Genomic DNA, 25435 nt, shown 5'->3' on the forward strand with positions numbered 1-25435 from the left:
TTCCTGGGTGAATCAGAGTGGGGTAACATGTATTTAAAACATGCTTCGTAAACTCCAAAGAGATGCCATTCAATGCTAGTGGCCTTTCTGTATGGAAAGTATAGGCCAGTACATCCTTCTCTCATAGTCCTGAAGTGGGGAAAGTTGAAGAAGAAGAAAAGGAAGAAAAGAAGAAAAAGAAGGAGAAGGAGGAGGAAGAGGAGAAGGAGAAGGAGAAGAAGAAGAAGAGGAAGAAGAAGGAGGAGGAGGAGGAGGAGAAAAATTATATATATATGTGTGTGTTTATATATATAGATATATATATCATATGTAAAGCATTAGTTTTACATGCATATATGTGTGTATGTGTAAGTCATATGTATATACATATACATATATACAACATACATATATATGTATGTATGTAAAACTAATGCTTTATGTTCTCAGTCATTAAAAAAATATAGTTAGTGGAAGGCCCTGGTATTTCAGAATTCTCCTCAAATCTGCTTATACTGAAAACTATTCAAAACAAGCCATCTATCATAAAAATGGCCATGATAATATAAATTCCTGAGGAGTTCATTATAGAACTCTAACAAAAGACATCAAACCTTGCTCACACGAGAAAGAAATTTTTAACCCTGCAGTATCCTTAGCCACATGTTTGTCTCATTACCCAACGGAAGATTAGTAACTGGGAAAAGGGGACAGTGCAGGGCCATGAGTAAGAAGTGGGTATTGAGAACAGCTGCCTACAGAGCAGGGGAAGTGTTTCGGGCACAGTATGTATTTTCTCAAATTCTTTCTAGAATACTATGTGACGTTAAATTTCTTGCTTTGCCATTCAGTTTTATAAATATCAGTCAAACACTTACCCGAGAAATCGGGAGCACACATTCACACCAAACAACAAGGAATTTTAATGACACAATACTTAGGAACAAGGTACTGATTAGATATCACTCTCTTTTTGCCACTTTAAAGCAACTTTTGGGCTCTTCACTGGAATTTCCAAGGCAAACCTAGTGCCGGCGCACCCATAATGGACACAACACACATGATTCATGAATTACGAAATCTCTGAAATCTCCAAGCATCATAAAACATAAGGGCAACATCAGCCCCACTTAGTCCTATGAGCCTTATATAAAATCAGTCCTGAGGAAGTAGTAATAGTTTTTTGAAACAACAGAAAATAGTATGATAAAAAGTTAATAAATACGCCATATAATCAAAGGTGTTATATATAATTTTGTTCATATCTCCCAATATATTTGTGTTATTCCTACAGACCAAGAACACTGCATAATTTACTATGGCTACAGAGATCCTCAGATGGCCACCCGAGAAGCAGCCAGACATACACCCACTTCTATACAGTCATTCACACAGTCAGAGCCTCGTGGGGCCTGCCACCAGGTTCGATTTTAGGAGCATCAAAAGAGCTAGCTCCATCCCATCCATCCCCAATCCTCTCCCAAAAATCTTACTTTCCACTCCTGCAAAGGTGCTTAAAATTAAGGGAGGTACTTTTCAATTAATAATTTAGCATGGGTATTTAAAATGTACACAGTCCAATTTGGGAGACTCAAAGCAGTTATTGCGGTATGAGATTTTGATATATGAATGGAGAGAGAAAGAGAGAGGTTGAAAATAGGGACTAAGAAAGGTAAATGTCCTCACTTTACCATTTTTTTCTCAGCCTTAACACATAATACATCAGAGTCTGAACCAGCACACAAGGTCAAGGTAAAAACTTCGATGTGCTTCACTTTGATATGCTTTTCGTTTTGCTTCTATTAGTTACTCTGGAAGAACAAAATAATAAACTTTGTTATTTTAGGTTTTTAAAATGTTTCCAGGCAGGTACAAGTTCTGTCCAGAAGGTACCCAGCCATGTAGTATGAAAAATAGAAACATTTATTGAAAAAGATACAAGACACAAGAAACAAGAAACATTGTACATAGGGCAATGACACCTCAGTCCCCTTCCAAGCAGGCACTTGGGACCTCACACAGTTCTCCCAATTGCCATCAGCTGCCCCATAGTATTTTCCTGAATCTCATCAATGGTCTGAAATCTCTTCTTTTTCAAAGGTGATTTTAGTTTAGGGAAAAGCCAGAACTCACAGGGCACCAAATCTGGGCTGTAGGGAGGCCGAGTCACCTGTGTGATTTGATGTTTTGCCAAAAAACTCTGCACAAGATGTAATGCATGAGGTGGTATGTTGTTGTGATGAAGCTGCCAATCACCAGTTGCCCATAGCTGTGGCCTTCAGAATCATCCAAATAGTCTCCGCAGAGGAATGTGCAAGCTTAACCCAAAATCTGATGCTGATTCACTGCTCTACTCGCTCAGTCATTTTGTGACAGCCACACAGTACACATGTTCACTCAAAGGTGTCTACTGCCCCCACTGATGAGTACAGTGAAGTCATGATTATTCACACATGCGCATTCCAGTCCACTCTCCTTGGCTGCCAGGTTACATTGATGTTGCGCAAACCATTCCCATTACAAATGCCTGGACTTTTTCCAGACAGACCTCATATATCTTGATTTGATTTATAAATCATATCAAGTAACTAAATATCTTTTCTAATGACCAAAGTTAGTGGTCTGATATTATTTTCAGATTCATATTTGCATGCTGATATTTTATAGCTGAACAATGGTAACTTTTTTATAGACCCATATTTGAAATTTACTTATATGTATTCTTTGAAAAATTATTGTGTCTCTTGGGGTAACTTGTAGTAAAATGCTTTTTCCAATTACATGTCCAATGGAATTGTTGATTACAGTGATTATTAATATCATTAAGATCATATACCCCATCGTTATACCCAATATAATTCGATATCTATGTTAACTAGAGATTTGAGACCTAGATTGTTCTCAATAGGCAGATAGTGAAAAACCACACTTACAATTTCATTGTACTTAATTTCCTTCATCTCCCCCCACTCCCATGCCAAGAATGTAGCTAAAGAGAGAACCGCCCAAAAGCTTAAAGAGCCAGAAGGCAGCTTTCCACACCATAGTTCACAAGCTAGCCCCTTGCAAGCTACGGATAAATCCCGTCCATACTCCTTCAGCGGGGGAGTTAGGTTTGTACTTTACCAGCACACTTTTGGAAAGAAAGAATTTAATTCGGAACAAAAGGAAAGACTGGTCTTCTTTGAAATGTATTTATAATGGCACTAATCTAACAACACACAGAGAGAGTCTTTATATCTTACAAGGACTGTCAGGTCCACAAAGCATTAACTGATCTCTGTATCAGGAAGAAACAATAAATTTCTCTTCTCCAGGGTCCACGATAGAAATTCCTCATATCTGTCTGAAGCTTCAGATGGAATTACAATAGTCTGTAGATAAAAATGTACTCTTTCCGTTGGTCTTTTTTCCTTTACAACATAATTATCTCATGATTACTCTTTATAACAAATGCCTTTGAATGCAGATCCCTTTTTAAGGAGGTAAAACAGATTTTCATTACTTGTGGCAAATTTTTAACAGACACAATGAGAGTAATTATGCATACTCCAGACTTCTACTCGATGGCATTTTTAATTCAGAATCCAATGGCGGAATCATTTCTCTTCTGCCCTACATAATAAATAGTAGTAGATAAATAGATACATATATACACATACAGAAATAGGTAAATAGATTAGATAGATTTCAAAATGCTATTAAAATGAACTGAGGTTTACAACTGTAAATACTATGATAAAAACACAATTTGTAAGAATCCCTGCATCCTTTCCTTTCTGAAAAACAAATACATAAATTACATAAGTTAAAAATAATTTAGTAAGACAACATTCAAAAATCAAAATATCTTCATAAACAAATTAAACCAGTCACACAAAAAAATTGAATTGGAAGTTAGACGCAAGGTGACCCTGAATTGCAAGAACATGAACAACAAGCATTTCAACAAATATTTTTTTTCTTTTCCTAAGGTCTACAGAAACTTATTGAATTATTATAGGCTTCTCACTAGTACAGTGACAGGTTCTCCTTAAATTTATCATTGCAAGAATGTGAATTTGTCTTCTAAAAGATCTTGCTTTCCCTTGGGAAGACTTTAAACAAGAAAGAGGTTGGAAGAAAGATAAAATCTTTCTGAAATATCATTCCCGAAATGTTTCCAACAAAATAACAAGAGAAAAATGGGGGGGGATAACTATTTTCCCCATATAAGAAGACATCTCAAATTCCTGGCAAAAAAAAAAGGCCAACAGTAATATCTCTTTAATGAACTAACAGTGAATTTTTTAAAAATATTGTCAGGGTTAGATCATGTAGAAAAAACTTACTCTTTCCTCCCAGTATGTAATGTACATTGAATGGAGTAGCAGATTACAAGAATATTTAAGGAAAATTCAGATCCTTTTTTTAAAATTCTGCAGATGACTATAGCCATGTTTTGCTCCACAGACCTTGCCTTCTGGCTCAATAAAAGCAAGCACGCACAGTGGGCAGATAGTAAAAATATGGTGAAGGAATAAAAACTAGAGCATAATGATCATTTACATTTGTAGATTCTGTTTTGTCTATTTTGTTTTTGTTACTACTATTGGTATTTTTCTAAAGTACATGTATTTATCACCTTGTTTCTTACAATATTTGTAGAGTATAGTTAGAATAAATGCCTTTACATTCTCTTTAAATTTATTCATTTAACAACTATTTATTGATCAACTATTATGTGCCAGGCATTAGCAGACTTGGCATTTGCAGTGAATAAAACAGACAAAAACCCTTGCTTAATGAAATTAAGTAAAATGTATCCAGAAAAGGAAAGGGAGAGAGCCAAGAACATACATTCGATTGTGTATATCCTGCTTGGCCTTATTTTACCTTCCACATCACCTTTCAACTGTGTAAAATATATTCAACACAACAACACAGTAGAGTCCTAGTCACTTAGTCTTAAGGACTCAAGAGTTCCTTCCATTAGTGACCTTGTGCATCCATGTCAAAAGCGCTCTAACACTAAATAAAGTCATACCAGACACAGAGTGTGTAAGAACAGGGGTTATATCTTTAAAATATGTATCTCAAATTACCTTTACAACTGAACGAGCCCTGGCCGGGTAGCTAGGTTGATTAGAGTGTCGTCCCAAACTCCAAGGTTTCAGATTTGATTCCCGGTTAGGGCACATGAACACAGGATGTCTTCTCTCTCTCTCTCTCTCTCCCCCCCACCCTTCCTCTCTCTCCAAAATCAATCAATCAATAATTATTTGAAGAAGGCAAAAGAGAGCAAGCTAATAATACAAGCATAAATCAAAAACAGATCCCTCCACATGGTGTTCAATTTATAAAACACTATCTCTAGCAGAGTAAGAGAAAATCTCAAGTTTTCAGATTGATGAGACAATCTAAAAGTTATCTGCAGTGGAATATGCAAATGAAAATGTACATTTTATAATGTGAAGACAGAAATTTTTGGAGGGTAAATAAGTGGCATTTCTGGCCCCGTATGACAGCCCGTGGTCAGCACGGCCACCACGGTACAGACGGCTAGAGAACTGCTAAGAGCACGGCCATTTAACTTTTACCACCCTTGGGTATACAAAACCACTGACCAATCCCTGAGTTTCAGCGATAAAACTGAGCCAAAACTGTAACACATTAGGGGTAAATAACACCAAAATCTGACAGCTGCCTTTGCCTTACACTCCTATTATGCCATAGGGCATTCCCCCTGGCTACAGAGAAAGGATCCTCACTCTTGATGAAGGAGCTAGAAGAATGGCCCCAGATAACCCTATCCTTTCCCAAAGCCTATTTATCTCAACCTTCCCTAGCGTCTTTGACTGCTGTGCTCCCTCCCAACTCCACCTCTTTCATAAACTTTGATGTGGCCTCAGAGGCCCTGCCAACTACTTTTGGCCCTTTACTTTTATTGCCAAACTTCTTGGACAAAAAATGTATGCCCAGCATATTGTTTGTTACTCATCATATACACCCTGTTTAAACTTGTTAAATAGGTTGCTATCTCAGATGCAGAATTGGCATTGCGTTTCTAAAGCCACCAGCAACCTCATTCACACTGGGCTCGAAACTACCACCCTTAAGTGGTCATCATTATTTCACAAATATCAACCACCACAGAGCTTGCTCTCAGATGCTCTCCAGCCATCTCCCACCCTACAAACAAATAAACGGGGGGAAAAAGCCTTCTGGCACTGACATTTTTCTGATTGTGCATATTGTTTCTCAGTGCTCTTATTGTTTTTATTTTTCTCTCTTTTACCCAGAGAGTTTGTCAGTTTTCAAGCTATTAGATATAACTTCCATCAACTCTTACCCAAAGAGTTGGGCAACTGAGGAGCTCTCCTCAGTCCAATCCCAAATCTTCAACCATCTATTTATTAAGTGACTGCCTGCAATGTGACAAGCTGGTGATGCAGTCATATTAAGCACACAGTCCAGAGCTGACCATTTACACCTAAATTCAAAAACTCCAAATCCAAAGTTATCGCTATTATTTTTTACAGATGTCACCTGCTTGGTGCTGCTTTTTGCACTTTTATTAATGTCATCATGGTTCTCAAACACACTACTGTTAGCTTGGTTCCCTGAGAAGCAGACTCCGAAAAGATCAGCGTGCACAAAGCTTGTTAGGGAGTGCTCTTGGGATCCACAGCCATGAAAGAGTGTAGAAGAAGGCAAAATTGGGAAGAGGGAGAAGTTGGACTGTGATGCAGTCTCATGGGGGCTTCGGTTGACCCTACATGGAGTTCTGATTTCAGAGTTGGCTGAATTAGGGCTGGGTCACTGGAGCGGGGCATGACCTTGGGCAAGGCAGCTCTCCTCAGTCCAGGCAATACATGTAAGGAACTGACAGTTGAGGATGACAGTCACTGGCACCCTAGCATCTGGGTGAATAAGCCCTTCATTCCTGAATGGGCATCTAGGCATTACATCGCAATGTCTACCACACTCCAGGGGTTTGAAACATATAAATAGTCAGAGGAATACAGAGACTGGAGGTAAACAGACCAAGATTCTAATCTTATCTCAATCACTAATTATGTGATCATAGGCCAGTTACTCAACTTCTCTGAATCTCTCACAAAATTTGTCTGAAAGTCCAATGATACATATTATGAAAACACTTAAAATGCTGGATCCATAGTACTTGCCTAACACATGTAATTTGTCCTTTTCTCACCTTATACATTGTTCAAAAAAAAAAAAAAAAACTAGGCTCCTTCTTTTCCAAGTGCTAAGACTTCTCTCAAAATGACACATTCATTCAGTCAGTCAAGACATATTAAGAACCTACCTCGAGCCAGGACTAGCCTAGGCGCTGCAAAGACCACTGTGAGCAACCCAGACAAGGTCCCAGTCCTGCAGATCTTAGATTACAGTGAGGGCATACAGGTACCACATAAGGAAACTAGCACATGAACAGATACCTTCTGATGGCGAATGCTATGATGGAAATTAACAACGAGATGAGAGAGAATAATTAGTGCAGGAGGGCTACTACCTAATGAGGTGACACTGAGCAGAAATTGGAAAGCCACAAAAGGGCCAGTAATATGGAAAACTGGAGCCAGACAACAGACATGGGGAATAGGACAAAAGTCCTGCAGCAAGATGACATCTGCCTGAAAGGTACAAGGAATGCCCTGCAGAACTGTGAGTAGAGGGAGAGCATCGATCGGGACGTGAGGTCAGAGATAGGCTCTGGATCCCTTGTAGACCGTGGTAAGGCACCACTCCTGCACTCCTTTGTGGGTATTTAATGGAATACAGTACAGAGCGCACGTGGTGGCACACCTGGTACCTGGTGAGAGCTTGATAAATCAACACTGTTATCATCATCATCGTTACATTTTCAACTGGTCTTTTTGTATTCAGAACCTTCCTTTGTCCACAGGTCCTCCACATCACAGCCAAATAACGAAGCACCCAGGCAGAATGAGAAGGCGAGACAGAAGGGGCAAGGAGTAGAAATAGCTGTTGGGCATATTATTTGGTGGTTTTTAAAATGCAATTTCATGTTTTTTTAAATCCAAAGGACTACTAATTTCTGTCTGAATGCCTCACTTTATGAGTGTGTTTAACACATATGGAGTACATGCTGAATGAATCACTAAGCTGTCCTCTGCTAAATAAATGCTGTCGGAATGAATGAATGTGAGTGAGTGTGTGAATAAATAATCTGCCAGTAAGATCCCGTTTGTTTTAAAGATTTCTGGGAAAGAATTTCTGGGGTATTTTATAATCCTAAAATGTTATACACCCAAAAAATGTTAAAAATATTTCCATAAAAACATAATAGTGCTAAACAAGAATTCTAAAGAAAGAAAATATTTAGAGGTTTTGGCAAAGGCTGTGGCTGGAGATAACAAGGTGTCAGGCAATGTGATAATCAGTGTGCAGATCTGTCAGATAACTGATAAGACAGAGTTAAAGAAAGACACCAAAATTAATTAATTGTCTACTGTATTCCAAATACTATGCTAGGCAGTGTACCTTTAATTTTCATTATTCTATAAATTATTACCTTCATTTTAATAGATATGAAACTGAGCTTCAGAGAGACTTACCCATGAATTCACAAGATAACTCAGGAGTTATATCTAACTGCAAAATCTGTTATTTTCCCAGAATGTAGAGAGAAAAGGAATCTTAACCAATGCCTTGGTGCTCCAGAAACCAGCATAGCAGTACAATGAAGAAATTAATAATGGTAAACACAATATCATCAATTCACTGTTCACATTTTATGACATATTTACCCTTGAGTGAGAGATTAGTATTATTATATATGATTTCAGAGATGGGAAACAAAGACAGAAAAGTTATTTCCCCAAAGTCAAATTAAAACAAAAATCAGAACGCAGCATTTATTGAATTGCAGCGTCTGTCCCCACCCCGCACACACGTATACCAACAGGCATGTTTCAAGACAACTAAGCAAGCACATTAACCAAATAATGCACAGATCTCTACAGGTTTGGGGGTTTTTTAAGCTTTTTGTTAAAATCCACTTCTAATTTGCCTCTCTGGCCTGAGAGACTCCCTGGTAGAGTATTAGTAATCGAGTATGCATATTAACTCTTTCAGACCACAAGAACCATTCAGTTCCTCAGAGTTTCTATGTAGAAGAAAGTTTCTGTTATAAAGCATTAGATTACCTAAAATACTCCACTGGCCAGGAAGTCCACATCTCTACAGCACAGTGACATTTAAGACTCACAGTAATGACACTGAGTCACTGTAACACACGAGAGAGTCTATGGGATTATCAAAGACTGATTAACACAATGAAAAGTGTGTAACTCTTAAATTGTTTTATTGATTCTCATCCACTTGCAAACTGACACTGCATACATGATAGGTTACTTCACCAGAATGTCTGGTTCACCAAACTACTTTTTATCTTTTGGAGAAGAAAGTATCTGCTGTGCTCGACAAAATAATAGGAAGTTTTGTGGTAGCCACCCATTACCCAAATCCCATAGACTCTTATGTTCAACAATCGATGTACTATCAAATCTGAGCCAAGGAAACCTTACTGTGTAACAACTAAGGCCCATAAATAATGCACTGAGTGATATAACTGAATATCCTTATATTTCTCCAGGATTAGTTCTAACTTTGAAAACATAAGATAAATACTAATCAAGAAATTAGCACTGAGTTTCTCAAAGACTAACTAGTTACCAGTTGTCAGTTGTGTTTTGGCGGGAGGTGGTAGCCTGGGGGATCAGCTATTGGAAGACAACTAACTGAGTAGTGAAAGAATAAGACCCAGACATATATTAAATAAGCTTAATATGAGATACATGTGCTATATAGAAAGGCTAGACATGAATGCTACAGTCTACCTCATTTGACATTCAGTCTCATTATTTCCCAAGACATAGCCCTCCACTCCAATGGACTTCCCCCAAATACTTTGTGTAATTTGACATATAGGCCTTTCAATATACAATAAATACCTTCACCATTATATACCTCCCCGAATCATACTCACCCTCTCAGCTTAGGCTACAAATTAATTATCTCCAAATTCAGCTGAGCCCTCAAAAATACCTACTGATACTTCTTCCTGTTCCTGGTCACTTTTTCTCCCCATTTCTTAAATCAGCAATTTCTAATTTTATCACTCTTCCCCAGGACTCTACCCACCCCCCCGCCCCGGTACCATTATTTGTCTATAACAATTACTGTGGGATAGATATGTGGATGTGTTGGTTTGCTGAAGTTTTTATTTAGTAGAATGGTTGACAACATACGATTCCTTATACACTGAAATGATAATGAAGAAAAGAGCACGGTGGAGACGCCATCTCTGTATCTTACAGAGACACGCGTCTCTGTAGGAGCTGGTGTGCACTTCAAGTGCCAGCATGCACGCTTCCCCACATAGTGGCTGGACCGCAAGCACTCTAAGATAACCACACTAACCAAAGTTAGAAATCACTGGCATTAAATCTAGAGAGTATTGTGAAGCATCCTAAAAAGTGTCCCAACTATATCTATTTGTGTCTAAGAAAGAGCTGCAAACAGAACAGTTAAAATAATCAACAACAACAAAAAAAGGCATCACAAAGTCACCAAAGCCTACAGAACATCACCAGGTACCTCACAAACTACACGAGGACTTGTTCCTTCATTTACTCATTCTGCCAACAAACATTTATTGAGTGCCTTTATAAATCAGACTTCCTGCTACATGTGGGCAGAGATAAATCTCTGTCTTAAGGAGGCACAATAAACCAAAATCACAGACAGCACAGTAAGTCCTAATACAGAGATGTGAGCAATGAGTGAGTATCAATATGGAGAAAAATGCAGTGACAGAAAACAAAATGGATGTGTGTGTTTCTTGCACAAAACTAATCAGAAAAACCATTCTTCCTCAGTATTAAGTTGGAGGGTCCCTACATGAAGAAGCATAGACTCAAAGCATAAGCATTACAAGGAATGAAAGCATGCTTTGGAACATTTTTATTTCCTCCACTGGGACAGCAGACTCACACGTAACAACTGCAGCACAGTGAATGGAAAAGGAGTCAAGTGGACTTCAAGGACTTGCAACTAAGGTAACACCAGGACTTCCACAGACAGCCTCCTCTCTTGGTAGACTGGTTCTAGAGTTCTCTGCAAATGCAAACTCCTCATGTTGACTGACCATTTACTTGGAGAATTCAACTTACCCTCTGAATGAGAAAAAGACTTACCGGCTAAGGATGTAGAGATTAGCAACTGGTATTATATTTTAATAAGATTTGATACGTAGTTCTATACCTCTAATATCTGAACCTCTTACTGTTTCCTTTCTAGGCAAAAAAAAATCTGGCATCCAGATCTGTTTCTTCCTCCCTTCACCTTTTTAAAATAATTTTAATAGACATGTGAACAAGTAATTGCTCCAAAATGAACCAATAGATAGAGCATTTGAGAAATGTAGTGTCAATTTCACTCTGAAAAACACAAAACCTTACGTACTGACCCTCCCAGCAACCCTTTCCCCTCCTCCTCTACCCTCCTCAACATTCTGAATAGTTGTTTCTTTATTTTGAGGAAAAGGTCATAGCACACTTATAGCTCACGTGTGACCTGCTGAACTTAGGGGACCTGACAAAGCATCCTCAGGACAAATGGCAAGAGAATCCACAAAAATTAAAACTACAAATGTGAAACCTCAAATACCTTCTACCATACAACCAACAAGATTATTTTGAACACAAAGGATACAACCATAGGATGTGCTCCAAGCCACCACCTTTATTTTGTCCTTATTTAGGCAAAAATGTACCTGGAGATATTCACCTCAAAGGAGCCACTTCCAGGGTCATGCTTTCAAAAAAAAATCAGTCTGCGGAGCTCACCGCATCTAGATCAGTGATCCTGAAGGCGTGGAATTCAGTCACCTTGAGGCACAGTTTTGGTGTGCCTGGCAATCACCTGGACTATAATTTTGTTTAAAGAATAAAGTCCGGATCCCTCCCTGGAGCTATCAAACCAGACCCTCTGAGAGGGAGGCCCACGGATCTGCATTTAACCATTTTATTCAGGTATTTTTTATGTCTGCTTAAGTTTGACAACCACTAGCTTACATGAAGAACTGTTTAATAAGTCTCAAATAAAGCCTGTATTAGGAAGTGATTTTCTCACTGTTTATAAGAATGTTCACTCTTTCTCATCTGCCCACAAGAGCCCCACAAATCTGCAGCCTTCAGAGATTTTTTCCAGCTCCTCTACTTCTTAAATCACACCAGGCAGGAATTTTCGATTTTACTAGGTGCTCTGAGCTTACAGCACTTAACTCTAGATCTTCAGATTCTGTCCCGAAATGGTATTTGGGGACCAAGACTATGTCATTCCGTCTCTTAGCAGTGCTTTGTAGGCAACAGTAGCCGACTGGCTGACGAACATTTCTCTCTCACTTGAGATTGGAGGAGAGTCATTTCATGTGCCTAACTCTTAAAATATACACGGCCACCTAACGGAAACGAGAAGGATCTACGCCATCTTCTCTCTTTTAGCACAACTTCCTTCTGAAGTTTTGCTTCAAATAGCAGATGTAAGTAAACAGGTGTGTATACTTGAATTCATCTCTCACAGAGTGGATATAAAATCTGTGTTGTTTGAGAGAACCAAGTAAAATATAAAAAACATCAAACATAAGAAAAATAATGCAATTAGATGATTAAACAAAAACACCTATTCATCACTTCTGAGTGTTTTATTGAGCATCCATTAGGTATTGTGCTAAATATGACATAAGCATAAGACTGTTGAGGGTAGAGTCAGGATTTCAAAATAGGAACTTTAAATTTTGAGCTAAAAACTGGCTCATGTGTTGACCAAAGGCCAACAAAGAAAACCTAGTCATTAAACAGCCCTTGCAAATATTCTCCCTGCTTCTGCCACTTAATTTTTTTTTCCAGATGTGTGTAAAGTTCCAAAAGGGATCATTATACCTTCTCGCTAACTCATGATGAACAATGTATACATCAGGAAATAATGCATTTATTTTGTTATCATATTCAGTAAAATGTATTTTTTTAATTTTTTGTTAAGCTCTATATGTAGAAGCAACAGGCCAAACCCAAGATGAATGAAAAGAGCTATGATGATACAGAGGAGAAAACTACATAATAACACTCGAGTACACATCCCACACAGTTCAGAGTCCTTCAAGGTAGAAAGATTATATACTAAAAAGGAATATGTAATCACTCATCCCCCGTACCTACTAACTAATAATTATGTATGTTATTTCCCATTGTCAATATTTAGCTTTAAAATGAAGGCTGAACAATTGAGCTGGTGGCCAAACAAGAATAAGTGCTGCACATAAAACTGCCATGAGCTGGGTAACTGCCACGGCTCACAGCCGACCCCTTTGAACACACGTACAAATCAGTGTGAGTGCAACGGATGGGGGACGCTTCACATTCTCCGGCAAGCGACATAAACAGTTTCTCTTTCACCCATCTAATTTTTTTCTAATTTAAAAGTAATTTGTCGTGAAATAGCTACATTCCACCAAATATATACATTCTTGTATCCTTATAAAATGTGTAGAAGCGGCCCATTGCCGCGCAGCACCCTGCAGTTTGACAGGAGTGTCGGAGGCTGCGGTGACCGCACAGGCTTGCGCGCCCCCAGCAGCCACGGCCTGCGAGCCAAAAAGGAACTGCGGTTTAATTTTTTAAGTGGATTGACTGGGCAATGCCCACAAAACAAACTTCTTCTTATCACTTTTCTCTTTCTTAGGTCTATGACATCAGTTAACCCATGAACGATTTAATAGGGTACTAGCAAGTAAATTATTGAGGGGGGAAAAGGGAAGCATTAGATCATTTGGAGGCATTCAAATTTAGTTGAAATTAATGGATCTCAGCCCAAAATTATCATTTCTTGAGTTCAAGGAGTTTTAAAAGAATATCTCTCCCTTTTCACAACAAATCTACAAGGTTGTTATTATTCCTATTTTACAAAATAAGAAACTAAGGCTCCAAGAAGATAAGAGCTGGTGTTCGCGGGGCCTGACATTTAGAAAGGGGCTGAGCAGGCAGGTATTCGAACCCATGACTCAAGCTCTGATCCCTTGTTCTTTCAACTCTGAGGTAGAGAAAAGCAATAAATGGCCATTAAATTCTTATGTCAAATTACAGTATCCATTTTTTACAAATGTGAAAACATTAAACTACTGGAATACATTTTGTTTAATTTTCTAATTATAATGAATGTGTTACTCAGAACTTTGTTAGCTAAGTTGAGCCCAGATTTTAAAAACTTCAATTAAACCCTGGCTGGTGTGGCTGGAGTGGATTGAGCGTGGGCCTGCAAACCAAAAGGTCATTAGTTCGATTCCCAGTCAGGACACATGCCTAGGTTGTAGACCAGGTCCCCAGTAGGGGGCGCATGAGAGTCAACCACACATCAATGTTTCTGTCCTTCTCTTTCTCCCTTCCTTCCCCTCTCTCTAAAAATAAATAAATAAAATCTTTTAAAAAATAAAAATAATAACTTCAATTAAGATACAAAAATGTATCAAATATCCTACCTGACAAATATATTTTATATATTTTTCATCATTTACATGATAGTTACACTCACACCTTTAAAGCTTTTTTTAATAGTTTATGTCAGAGAGCTAACTGTCTGTAATATCAGGGGAGGCTAAATTTGTATTTTTATGTCCTTTCACTTTTTCATAGGCTTGTATCAATATAATACCTTTCCCAAAATAATGAAATCATTTTTGTTCTTTTGGTACTTGAATGCAGACTTTCCCTCATTTTCCTGTCTTTGCTCACTGTTCTCCCAAATTCGTGGACTATTGTGTCAGCAGCTTTCCTCCCCTTACTTGTCATCTTTCTACTTCTGTTACTTTTCTTCCTGCCATTCTGCTGTCTGTAGCTTCTGCAGTCTTCAAAGCCACATGCAAGGTTGTAACAGCCAGTAGTCCTCTGACAAGAAAGCTAGGGAAGCCTTGCCCTTCGGCTGGTCTCCTGGAGTATCTTCACTGACAGGCTGACACTAGCAAACCCAAAACCAATGTCAAAGTGATAGGGTTCTAAGCAATGCTCATGTATAAGAATAAAATAGAAATAAATGAGTTACTAAATTCACCCTTGATGTAACTGTTTCTCCATATATCTTTCCAAGTAAATTATTTCAAAATAAATAACATAATAAGTGATTTATGCATCTTTAAGTCAGGTGTTCAGGGTTATTTTTATTGTTATGGCTGCACTCCACAGACTCACAGTAAACAAAACTACCCAAAGTGGATAATACATAAAACTTACCATAGACATCCCCAAGATAATTGGAGTTCTTATGACTTCACTCAATACAGTTTCCTTAAAATAAACTCTATAATTAAAGAAGTCGTATGAGGTCAAAGACTGAGAATATGTTTTCACTGGCAGTATTTCTTATTTCATTGCCAGTGCTTTGCACAATACTTGCTGCATCGTAGGTCCTCAAACATCTTTTAATAATTGGGTGGAATAAAAATGAATTTAATGCCCCTATTTAAGAAAGTAATCTACTTCCCTCAAAGTTTTAAAACTCATAACATGTGCTTATTTTTCTTTCATATGCCATTACGGCAGTTTATCAAAAGCTTGATAATACATTATATATCTCCACAGAACCCCAGAATAGGGAGGGGCCCTCAGCATAGCACCCTACAAGTGAGAAGGATCCTAGAGACTTAAAATAATATGCACATAGATGCAAAAATGTTTAGTTGTCCAAGGTACAAGGAATGACAACCAGGTCTCCTAAATTCCAGAATTGTTTTTACAATTTTATCAATTCAATTTACTTCTATTATTAAAATGGTATAAGTTATAATCTTTATAAACAAAATTTGATGTATATAAAAATGATTTTTAAAATATCAAAATCAGAGTTTGACTATCCCATTGTTCAAATAACTAGTTCAATTACTTGACAATATTCTGGTATTTATAAAATTCATTTCCATTTTCTTACTTGCAAATTGCTCTGAATAAAGAACAAATCTCCAGTGATTGAGATGACATTCCATGATGAGGCAACTAGGAAAAAGAGAGCTTCCATAGCAAGTATGATTTCTCCTGAAATACACTGTAACGAATGCAAGAAAGTTCATAACAATAAAAAACCTAGAAAATTCCACCTAAGAACGCCCTGGTAATGACCATTCTGAGAGACTTTTTAAAGTCATTCAGCTCTGATAAAAGACGGGACATAGTCTGTGTCCCCAAGTGTTCTCAGAGAAGTTCAGAATCTTGTCATTTTAAGAGGATGAATCTACTAAAACTTTTTGAAGCAATGTCTAGCTTACCAAATAAAAGACAGGGGGTGAGGACCACCGAAACAAGTCACTGCTTTGAAATATAACCTCAGATTTCTTCGTATTGCTAAGCCTACTGGTGATGCAGTCAGGCAGGGAGAATTTTTTATACGTGCCCTGTGAGATTGGCAATGCTTACACTATACCCACCAGGGTATTCTGAGCATCCCAGCTGACAGGTCAGATCTTTTTCAAAATAGAAAAGACAGCATGGAAAGCACACACAGGTGTTGTGTCTATTACATCGTCATAATTATTTTCAAATTTCTTATCCCAAAAACCATGAAAAGGTAGGGGCCTTTTAGCCAGCAAAAAGCCAGAGTCACTTAAAGTTGACTTATAAACGTAAAAGTCAGAGAGTATTTCATCCCTCTTATTTTGGTAGTAAACACTCGGGTTCTGTCTATTTTACCTACATGTAAGTTGTTGAGAACAGTGTTGGGTTAAACTGGCATTACCAGGGAGGCACTGCCATTACTTTTCAGAAATTTGTAAGTTCTAATTCTTGGGAGAGAAAAAACTCCCCCCACACTAATCATTATCTTCAGTAGAACCACTGTATTCAGATAGGAGCCGGTGGTACTGAAGAATTCGCACACTGCACAGACGTGCTGTATGTACTGACACAAAACTACCAATGCACAGGGTCTCTGGCTCCTTCCAAGACTATGACCAACAACTTGCAACATCCAATAGTCCTAAAATCACACTTCCTGGGAAATATGTGAAGAGAACAGCAAACAGTAGCCAACCCCTTCTGAGTTTTGTATCCTAGGTTATCAGTGGAAGAGGTGGCAGAAAAGTAAACCAACGGGGTGATACATAAGAAAAGGATGATGACAGAAGAGCAGTTTCACCGTCAAAAGGAAAGTCATGCCCCATTAATGCAAGGGCCACCAGGATATTTGCAGGACTGCCTGGCATCAGTACCCAGCCCCTCAGGATGCCATATTCCTTCTCAGGTTCATCCTCGCATCCACCGCAAGAGTATTTTCAAAAGGAGCCTCAAGAGTAGTCAAACAAGGTCGAAGTTCAGATTCATTTCAGAAACTTCAAAGAAGTACAAATCCCAAAAGAGAGCAAACTGCTGCCAGGAGTTGAATCCTTGTGTCCAAGGTCAGGGTGGGAATAAAAGGTGGATGGAGGTTTGACACTGCATCCCCTTCTGATTCTATCTGTGACGGTGTGGATTCCTTCAAAACAGAGGTCATACTGACAGAGAAAGACTAAAATACGGGTCTGGCATTCCCGCAAATGGCACACGTCAAGGGTAGCTGAAACGCCTGAGCAGGAATAAGAAGTGTTCTGGAAGAATGCCTAGAACCAGGGGGAGTCCGGCGTACACCTGGAACTGCTGATCCAGACACCCCGACAGGAGCGTAAGTTTACAGGGCTAGGAAGGCATTTCTCTACTCAACGGATAGATACTTATGAAGGCCTTAGTATAAGGAAGGCACGCAAAAACGAGGAAGCACTGAAGAATTCAGGGAAAACAGAGGGAAGGTTTGAGGGTGCAAGAAATACCAGAGAAGTTTAGAAAACCAGACACCACGGTTGCCCAGAGAAAAAGGCTGAGCCAACCATGTTGAATGAATAAGAAAAAAAGGCTATGGGATGGGGGGGAAAAAGATTAGAGGGTTTTTTTTTCGTTAGAAAGCAACTCAAAAAGTGTCTGACAGCCAGTTCCTGAAGACTGGAGAAAAGGGAAGCAACAGAGACTGCAGAGAGGCTGTGGAATTCAAAGATGTCAGAGGAGGTCACTCTAAGAAGACCAAGAGTGTGGGAAAAAAGAGAGGAAGAGTTTCCTGGAAGGGGTAAGCACCCCTTTGGGAGAACAGAGATGAAAGACCTGGAACTGCGGAACACAGCGCCTGGGAAAGTTTGGGGGAAGGAAAACAGGTGGGTATGAAGGAGTCCTGAGGCCTAAAGGGTGACGAGGGTGAAAGGCTGGAGGTGGGCTGCAGCCCCCGAATCAGGAGACCCCCGGAGATCGAAGTCTTGCCCCTTTAGCGAGCTCTAATGCCCCATTCCCCCAGAGCCCAGGGACGGGGTGTCGCCTGGGGCCAAGTGGGGGGCGGGGGCCCAGGCCTGGCGGGGTGAGACCGGGCCGCCCCCCAGCGGTCGGGTTCTACGCGCACGCCTGGCTCGCCCAGCGCCAACTTTCGCGATCCCGTACTCTCCCCAGACACCCCGGCCCTCCTTCCGCCCCGGCTCACCGAGGGTGCCGTCAGGCGGCTGATGCTCTCGCCCAGCGAGTCCAGGTTGACGCGCCTCCGGCGCTGCGCCCTCCTGGCCCCGGCGACGGCGGCAGCGGCGACCGCGGAGGCGGCTGGGGCCGGAGCGGCGGCGGCCGCGCTAGGCTCAGGCTGCCCCGGGGGGCTCCGGCTGCCGTTCCAGCAGAGCCTGGACATGGGGCATTCCCCCTCCTCCTCGGGGCTGGTCTCCAGGTAGTCGGAGCCCAAGGAGCTGAACGACTCGGACGAAATCTTCCTTCGAGACATGCTGCTGGCGGCGCTGTGGCGGCCCAGGCGGCGGCAGCAGGGACGCGAGTGGCAGCTGCGGCTGCAGTAGCGGGACCTGGGAGCGGCGATGTTAGGCGCGTCGGAGCCGCGGAGCGCTGCGTCGGCGCTTCGCCGGGAGGGAGTCTCCGGAGCCGCGGAGCCAGCCGCTCATGGCGGGAACTTGCGCGCTGCCGCACCTTGGGGCCCGGGCTCGGCGGCAGCGCGGGGCTGGGCAGGGGGCCGGGCTGCCTCTGCCGCTGCTCGAGTGGCGCCGCCTTAGCTCCCGCCTCGGCGGCGCAGCGCCGTGCGACACTCTCCGGCTCGCGGAGAAGCTCAGAGTGTGACCGCGGGCGGCGGGCGGAGAGAGCTGCGGCCGGCGAGGTCAGGGAGGCAGAGGCTTCCACCGCCTGCACGCCTGTCTCGCCCCCCTTCCCTCTCTCCTCCCGCCCCTCTCTCCTTGCAGCCCGCCTCCCTCCGTCTCCCTTTATCCACAAACCACCCCCCTGCTCTCCCTCCGCCTGTATCACGTGTCCCATCATACTCATTGGGAGTCTCTGCCTCGCCTGTCGCCACGTTTCAGGAGCACTGAGGACACTTCGTTGCCGTCCTCTGCGCGCCCTCCCCGCTCCCACCTTCTCTTCCTCCGAGAAGGAGTGCATCGTAGCTCAGATCTGACCAAAGGGCCTTTTAACCCCAAACGCCCTACCCCTCGCCCGCAGAAGAAGCTGCTGGGGAGCAGGCAGCCCGGCGGGGGCAGAAAAGGAGGGGATCCTCCTCGGGAAAGCCTGAAAGCACGAAGGGGGTGGGGGGCATGTAGGGTCCATATTTGTCCTTTTTCCGCCTTCCTTTGAGTTTATTTAGGAAGTTCTGAGGCTTGGTGAAAGGCCGACCGGTCCAGCCCGCTCATTTCAGGGGAGACGCGTACAAGGAATAGGGAAGGGGCAACATGTTGGCACCTATCCTGCTGAAGCAGTTCGTGGGGACTAGTGTTCTCCGCCTCAGGAGGGTGCGTGGACTCGGAGCGAGCCCAGAGCCGGGCGGCGCTGAATGAGGACAGCGTCTGCTCGGGCCAGAGCGCTGTTGCCGAGCGTCAGCCTTGCTGGGCGTGCGGAGTTCCTGGCTCCCGCGGGCTCATCACTAGTGCTGGACAGCTCCTCTTGCCACCTGCGGCGGCGTTTGCGGCGTCGTGGGCTGGGGGACAGTTCTGCAGACAGTACTACCTAGGACCCGGCTGGGGAAAGACCAGGGAGTGATCCCATGTCCATCATTCTACAGGCTTTTTGCGCAAAATATACTATGTTTGCACTTGGCTGCAATTGTTGCCCAGAAAGCTAAGGGGAGTGGGAGAAAGGTTTTCCAAACCCAAGAGAAAAATCGCTGCAGGGTGAGCAAAGCTCTTGCTGAGAGTTTGCGGTGGAGCTGCCTCATTCCAAACCTTGCCTCATTGCAAACCAGCAGCCGCTCTAAGTACCCGGCCCCACAGCATTTGCTTGAGCTCCAGAAAAGCCTCAGACTTGGTCTGACCTTATGGGAAGGGGTGGGAAGAAGGGGCAAATTAAGAGTGTCCTGGAAAAGAGGATCCTACTCTGTGCGTCCCTGGGCAGCAAAGCAGCACCCTCACCACCTTTCCCTTTCCGGGAAAGAAAAGTTCAGGGGCTCTGGCTTCAGCTCCCTAATGATACTGAGGCCAAAGCGTTCTCGTTTTGTTTTTGTTTTTTTAAGGACTGGTCCTTCCAAGGTGAAGGCAGACGGTTTGGTGGGTTGCATTTATTTAAGAAAACAAACAAAAAAATCCAAACCGAAACAACAAAAAACCATAAACTTGTGCTCTTACTCCAACCACAATTTGCTTTTAACTCTAAATCTTTGCAATAGTTTATGAGGGACCAAATAAATATAAATGCTGTTTGAGATTTCCTTTTATATTCTGGAAAAATCCACTCAAATTGATTCAGAGACGTGCCCGATTCTCAGATTTTAAATAGGCATTAAAGATATCAAAAATGCATGCTACCACTCACATGCTACCCTTCAAATATATATTCTTTCTCAGCCTGCTGACTAAGTTGCTAACTGCATGGTTTCTCTTCTTAGCAGAGGAAATCCAGAACTCTTTAAAAATTATTATTATTATTTTGGTGGTGTAGTTGTCTACTGTTTATTTCACCATTATGTCCCTTAATTCTGTGTGCATTTTTTCCACTGGAAATTATATACTTTTTATCATAAAGAATAGTCATCAGTTCTGCTAAAAAGTGTCACTGGCCTTGTTTCTGAAATACAACGGATAGTTTCTTTGAAAATTACATTGTTCCAACTTTGGGGAAACTGTCTAATATTCTTGCTGTGCAGTATTGATCACAGCATAAGCTGGAGCTCTTAGTTCGTGTCTTTAGTGATGATGAATGTCAAGTTTTGTATAGCCATATAATTTTACAGCTTCTATTAAGGATACTAAATGGCATTAGGCCCTTCACATTCTTTTAACAAAACCTGCGGATGCACACGCACACACGTGGCCTGTCGTGGTAATGGTAAGTAACCTCTGCAATGAAGTGAAAACCCAAACTTTTGTTAACATTCCAACTCTTGTCGCAAAATCAAAATGACTGAGTGCTGAGCAATGAGTACAATTTGTTTCTAAAATTTACAAGAGTCCTAAGAGCCTTCCTGTTTACACTGGACTTTATTGCCAGAAAGAACTCTGAACCTAACGGACATGTTTGTTTTGTGTGAACCATTTGAATCAAAGACTCTTTACGGAATCTAAGCAACTGAAGGGGTCTTGCTGTTTTCTGCATGAATTATCCTGCCTTTGATCCTTATTTTCCCATTGATTTTTAGACTATAAACAAGTGAAGGCCTCGATATAGACAGTCCATCATCTGCATTACTTTCAAGGGTTTCCTTTCTATTTCCGTTCAAGAGCTGAGTTCAAAGGCTCTCAATATGAAGAGTGCTATGTTCTATACTTGAATTAACATTTTTTAAAGGACGACAATAGGAAAAACCTATCCTCCATAAAAACAACTTTAAAGACTTAGAGCTAGTAAAAGGAATCCAAACACTTTAGAAAAATGAAGAGTTTCTGCTCATATGTTAGCAAAAGAAAGTTAGTTATGCATGCCCACAAATCCAGTTCTGCTGTGTGTATTGTGCTTCAATAAATTCCTTAAGGCCCTGTTTCCTATTGGAAAGGAAAGTGCAGGAAGATACTTGGATTGTTTGTGAAGTCAGTGAGGGCACCTGAGGACTCGCTTCAGACTAATAAAGCACTGGGAAGAACTCCGTAAGAAAGCAGTTTCTCCACCTTAATAAAAGTGGTGAATATTTCCTCTGTAAACATAAAACAACTATTGTTGTGTATGCCTTACCTTCATATACAGCATTGCTATTTATAAATTCCTTTCACTTACTTTGCCTCATTTAACTTGATTTTCACTCCTCCCAGAGAAGTAGTTAAGGAAAATTCACCTCTGTCAAATTCAAGTAAAAACTAGTATCAGTCCTCATGCCCTGGCCAGGTGACTCAGGTGCTCAGTACGGGAGCATCATCCCGTACGCCAAAAGGTTGTGGGTTTGATTCCTAGCACAGTCACGATTATTTATTTATTTATTTATTTATTTATTTCCTTTCTTTCCTTCTTTCCTTCTTTCTTTCTTATTTTCCTTCTTTCTTTCCTTCTTTCTTCCTTCCTCCTTTCTCTCTTTTCCTTCCATCCTTCCTTCCTTCATTCCTTCCTTTCTTTCTTTCTCCCCCCCCTCAAGCTCCCTATCTAGAATCAATAAAAACATATCCTCAGGTGGGGAGTAAAAATAAAAATAAAATCAATGCTTACTCCCCAAATTCTTTGCAATCCAGAGCTCCACACTTTGTCCTAACCTGTTTTCATCCATCTAAGTCTCTACCAACAAAGCCTACAACACCTGTGTAAGCATCCCCTGGAGCCGAGGCTTCTCCTGGTATCATGAGACTGAGGAAATCTCTTCCTATAGTCAATCTTTACATACACGTGGAAAATCACAGGAACTGTATGTGTAAAATTAAAGCAATTTCTCTAAATAAATACAGTAGCTGGTGAATTCTTAACTAGGGTAAGTTTTTCTGGATCCCTAACCTAGAAAATTACACACTACACCTACTCCTTACCTGTAGGTTAATCCTACTCACATGTTGCTTGAATGAGATCCTTCTACACCTCTTTCTCATACTTTCTTTTTAAAAGAGGAAAAATATACAATCTCAGTGAAATACTGTCAATAAATAAAGGTGGATATACTGTGCTTTATATTCTTGTATAATTTGTAAGTAAAACAAATATTAAGGAAAATATCAAAATGAGAAGTATCGATCACCCTGGCTGGTGTGGCTCAGTGAGTTCAACATCATCTTGAGAACCAAAAGGTCACTGGTTCCATCCCTGGTCAGGGCACATGCCTGGAGTGCCAGCCAGGTCCCCAGTTAGAGATATGCCAGAGGCAAACGATCCATGTTTCCCTCCCTCTCTTTCTCCTTCCCTTCTGCTCTCTCTAAAAATAAATAAATAAAATCTTTAAAAATGGCAAGAATCAACTACTGTGTTCATATATAAAGGGAGACATGAACAATGTAACTCATCATTCTATGGTTATATTTCATCACAAAACCATACTGAAGACTGGGGACTTGTTAATCAAAACAGAGTTGGGCAGGGGCACAGTGGAAATAGAGAAAAGCAATAGTCAATGCAACACTTAGGAGACTTTGTAGGATAAAATACTTGTAAATAAGTGGATGACTACCTTGTTTTGATGCCACCATATCCAAGAAAGCAAGAAAGAGGGAAAGTAATCAGTGTCTTTTGCTGCCTCTGGCAGACAATACTCTCTTCCTTACCTGGCCTTAAGTGGCTCCACATGGCTTTGCCCTCCCAGCCACGCATGCACTGCTGAAATCGACCCTCCTCTGCGGAGAGCCCCTGTAAGTCAATGCCGCCTACAGCTCCCAGCCTTTCTGTCTTCAGCATCATTAGCTCTCTACACACATTTTTTTAAGTTGGGTTTCTTTTTGAGTTATTAAGGGCGGATTACATGGAAAGATTAGTGTGCCTTTCTCTGTGATTGTGTAGAACACAGTATTGTCTTTGTACGTCTAATAATAGCAGTGTTTTGTCATGTGGTCCACTGTAGCCTTTAATCATTTTCCTAAATACTTCTTTCTACCCAAACCCTTTGCTTTCCAAATTATTTCTAAACCTTTACCTTCTAAATTGATTTATGTAAAAGTAACATTTATTGGCCCTAGTACGGCCCAGGGTCTGTTTAATTGTTGTTGTTTTAATCTTTACAATGCCACAATTGGACATATTTTTCCAATTTTACAGATGTGAAAAGTCTTGCACAAAGATTTTAAATATCTTCCCCAAGGTCATGAAACTGATAAATATTAGTCCGAATTCCAGTCCTGAGTCCTAAGCCTGTTATTTCCATTAAAACACATTTCCTGCCTGCCTCTTGTAAATGTCCTAAAAGCACAGAGAAAAACAAATCAATTGATTAAAGTCACCATGTGAGTGGCTTATTGCTTTACAAATAAATATTGCATATATAATTACCATGTTGGAATGACTGCCTGGAACACAGTGTCGTGGAAAGCACTGACCTGTGCAGAGGCTCTGCTGTGCAGCGGATGCTCTGTCAATGACTAGCCACGCGATCAAACGCACGCCGCTTCTCCTCTCCAGAGCACAGACCCCTCACTTAACAGGGTTGTGTGAAGTCTCTAGGGTATCACCGATACCCAATATTTTATAATTTTTCTATTTGTAGAGTTATCCATTTTCTGTCAGACATGCCTGGTGCCTAGAAAAACTTCCCCTTACATATCACAAGGTCAGCTTCTGCTTTTGCTATCCTTTCTGAGAATGCAGTTCCCCTGCAAATCCCTTCTTTGACTGCCTAAAATCTTACCCTTAGATGAAACTACCATGAGCATGGCCCACAGAATTAAATGGATAAAAAAATAAAAATTTCAACTCAATTGCATTTGGTTATATGTTCACCATCTCCCTGTCTTTTCATAACCTAATTCTTCTGTCTGCTTTATTATATTATAGAAATGAATTATATCTTCCTGTCTGCAGCTAACTCCGTTTGACAGCTAACAATAATAAGTATGAATTATCAATGAGTATCTTCAGATAACCTTGTTAATGTTAATAGACATTTACTTAAATATTTTCAGGTTGTCATGAACGTGCAATCTGTTAATTATTTTAAAATAATTCAATTTAAATATAAATACTAGAATTCTTAAAAGTATTAACATTAAGAATGAAATGTTGTGTCCTTGTCACTAGACAGAAAATAAACATGAACAAATTATTAATAATGACTAAGTGGCAAAGTACTTAGATCCCTTAAAATAATTAATAGGAATATTGTTCTCTTTGAGAAATTAAAAAACAAATTTTAATTTACACTTATGCTGTAATCATTTCTGGAAAAATTTTCAAAGTGGATATTGAAATGAGTGACCTCAGCAATAAATAGATTAGTTCAAGACACCCCCCCCCAAGCAAAACAAGGTTATGTTAAAATAATTCTACAGCATTTCTTTTTCTTT

At 40.6% G+C, this 25435-nt stretch overlaps 1 protein-coding gene across 1 annotated transcript in view; it reads right to left on the reverse strand.

Moving 5' to 3' along the window:
- The window catches only part of GUCY1A2 (guanylate cyclase 1 soluble subunit alpha 2), a 317887-nt gene extending 298614 nt beyond the window's left edge, over nt 1-19273 (reverse strand). The window contains exon 1 of the mRNA XM_053924981.1: nt 18547-19273. Within this exon, the coding sequence (XP_053780956.1) occupies nt 18547-18831 (285 nt within the window). The 5' untranslated portion in view covers nt 18832-19273. The remainder of the gene's footprint in view (nt 1-18546) is intronic.
- Between the last annotated feature and the right edge of the window lie 6162 nt (nt 19274-25435).

Source organism: Desmodus rotundus, chromosome 5 (assembly GCF_022682495.2).
Source record: "Desmodus rotundus isolate HL8 chromosome 5, HLdesRot8A.1, whole genome shotgun sequence".
Taxonomy (NCBI): Eukaryota; Metazoa; Chordata; class Mammalia; order Chiroptera; family Phyllostomidae; genus Desmodus; species Desmodus rotundus.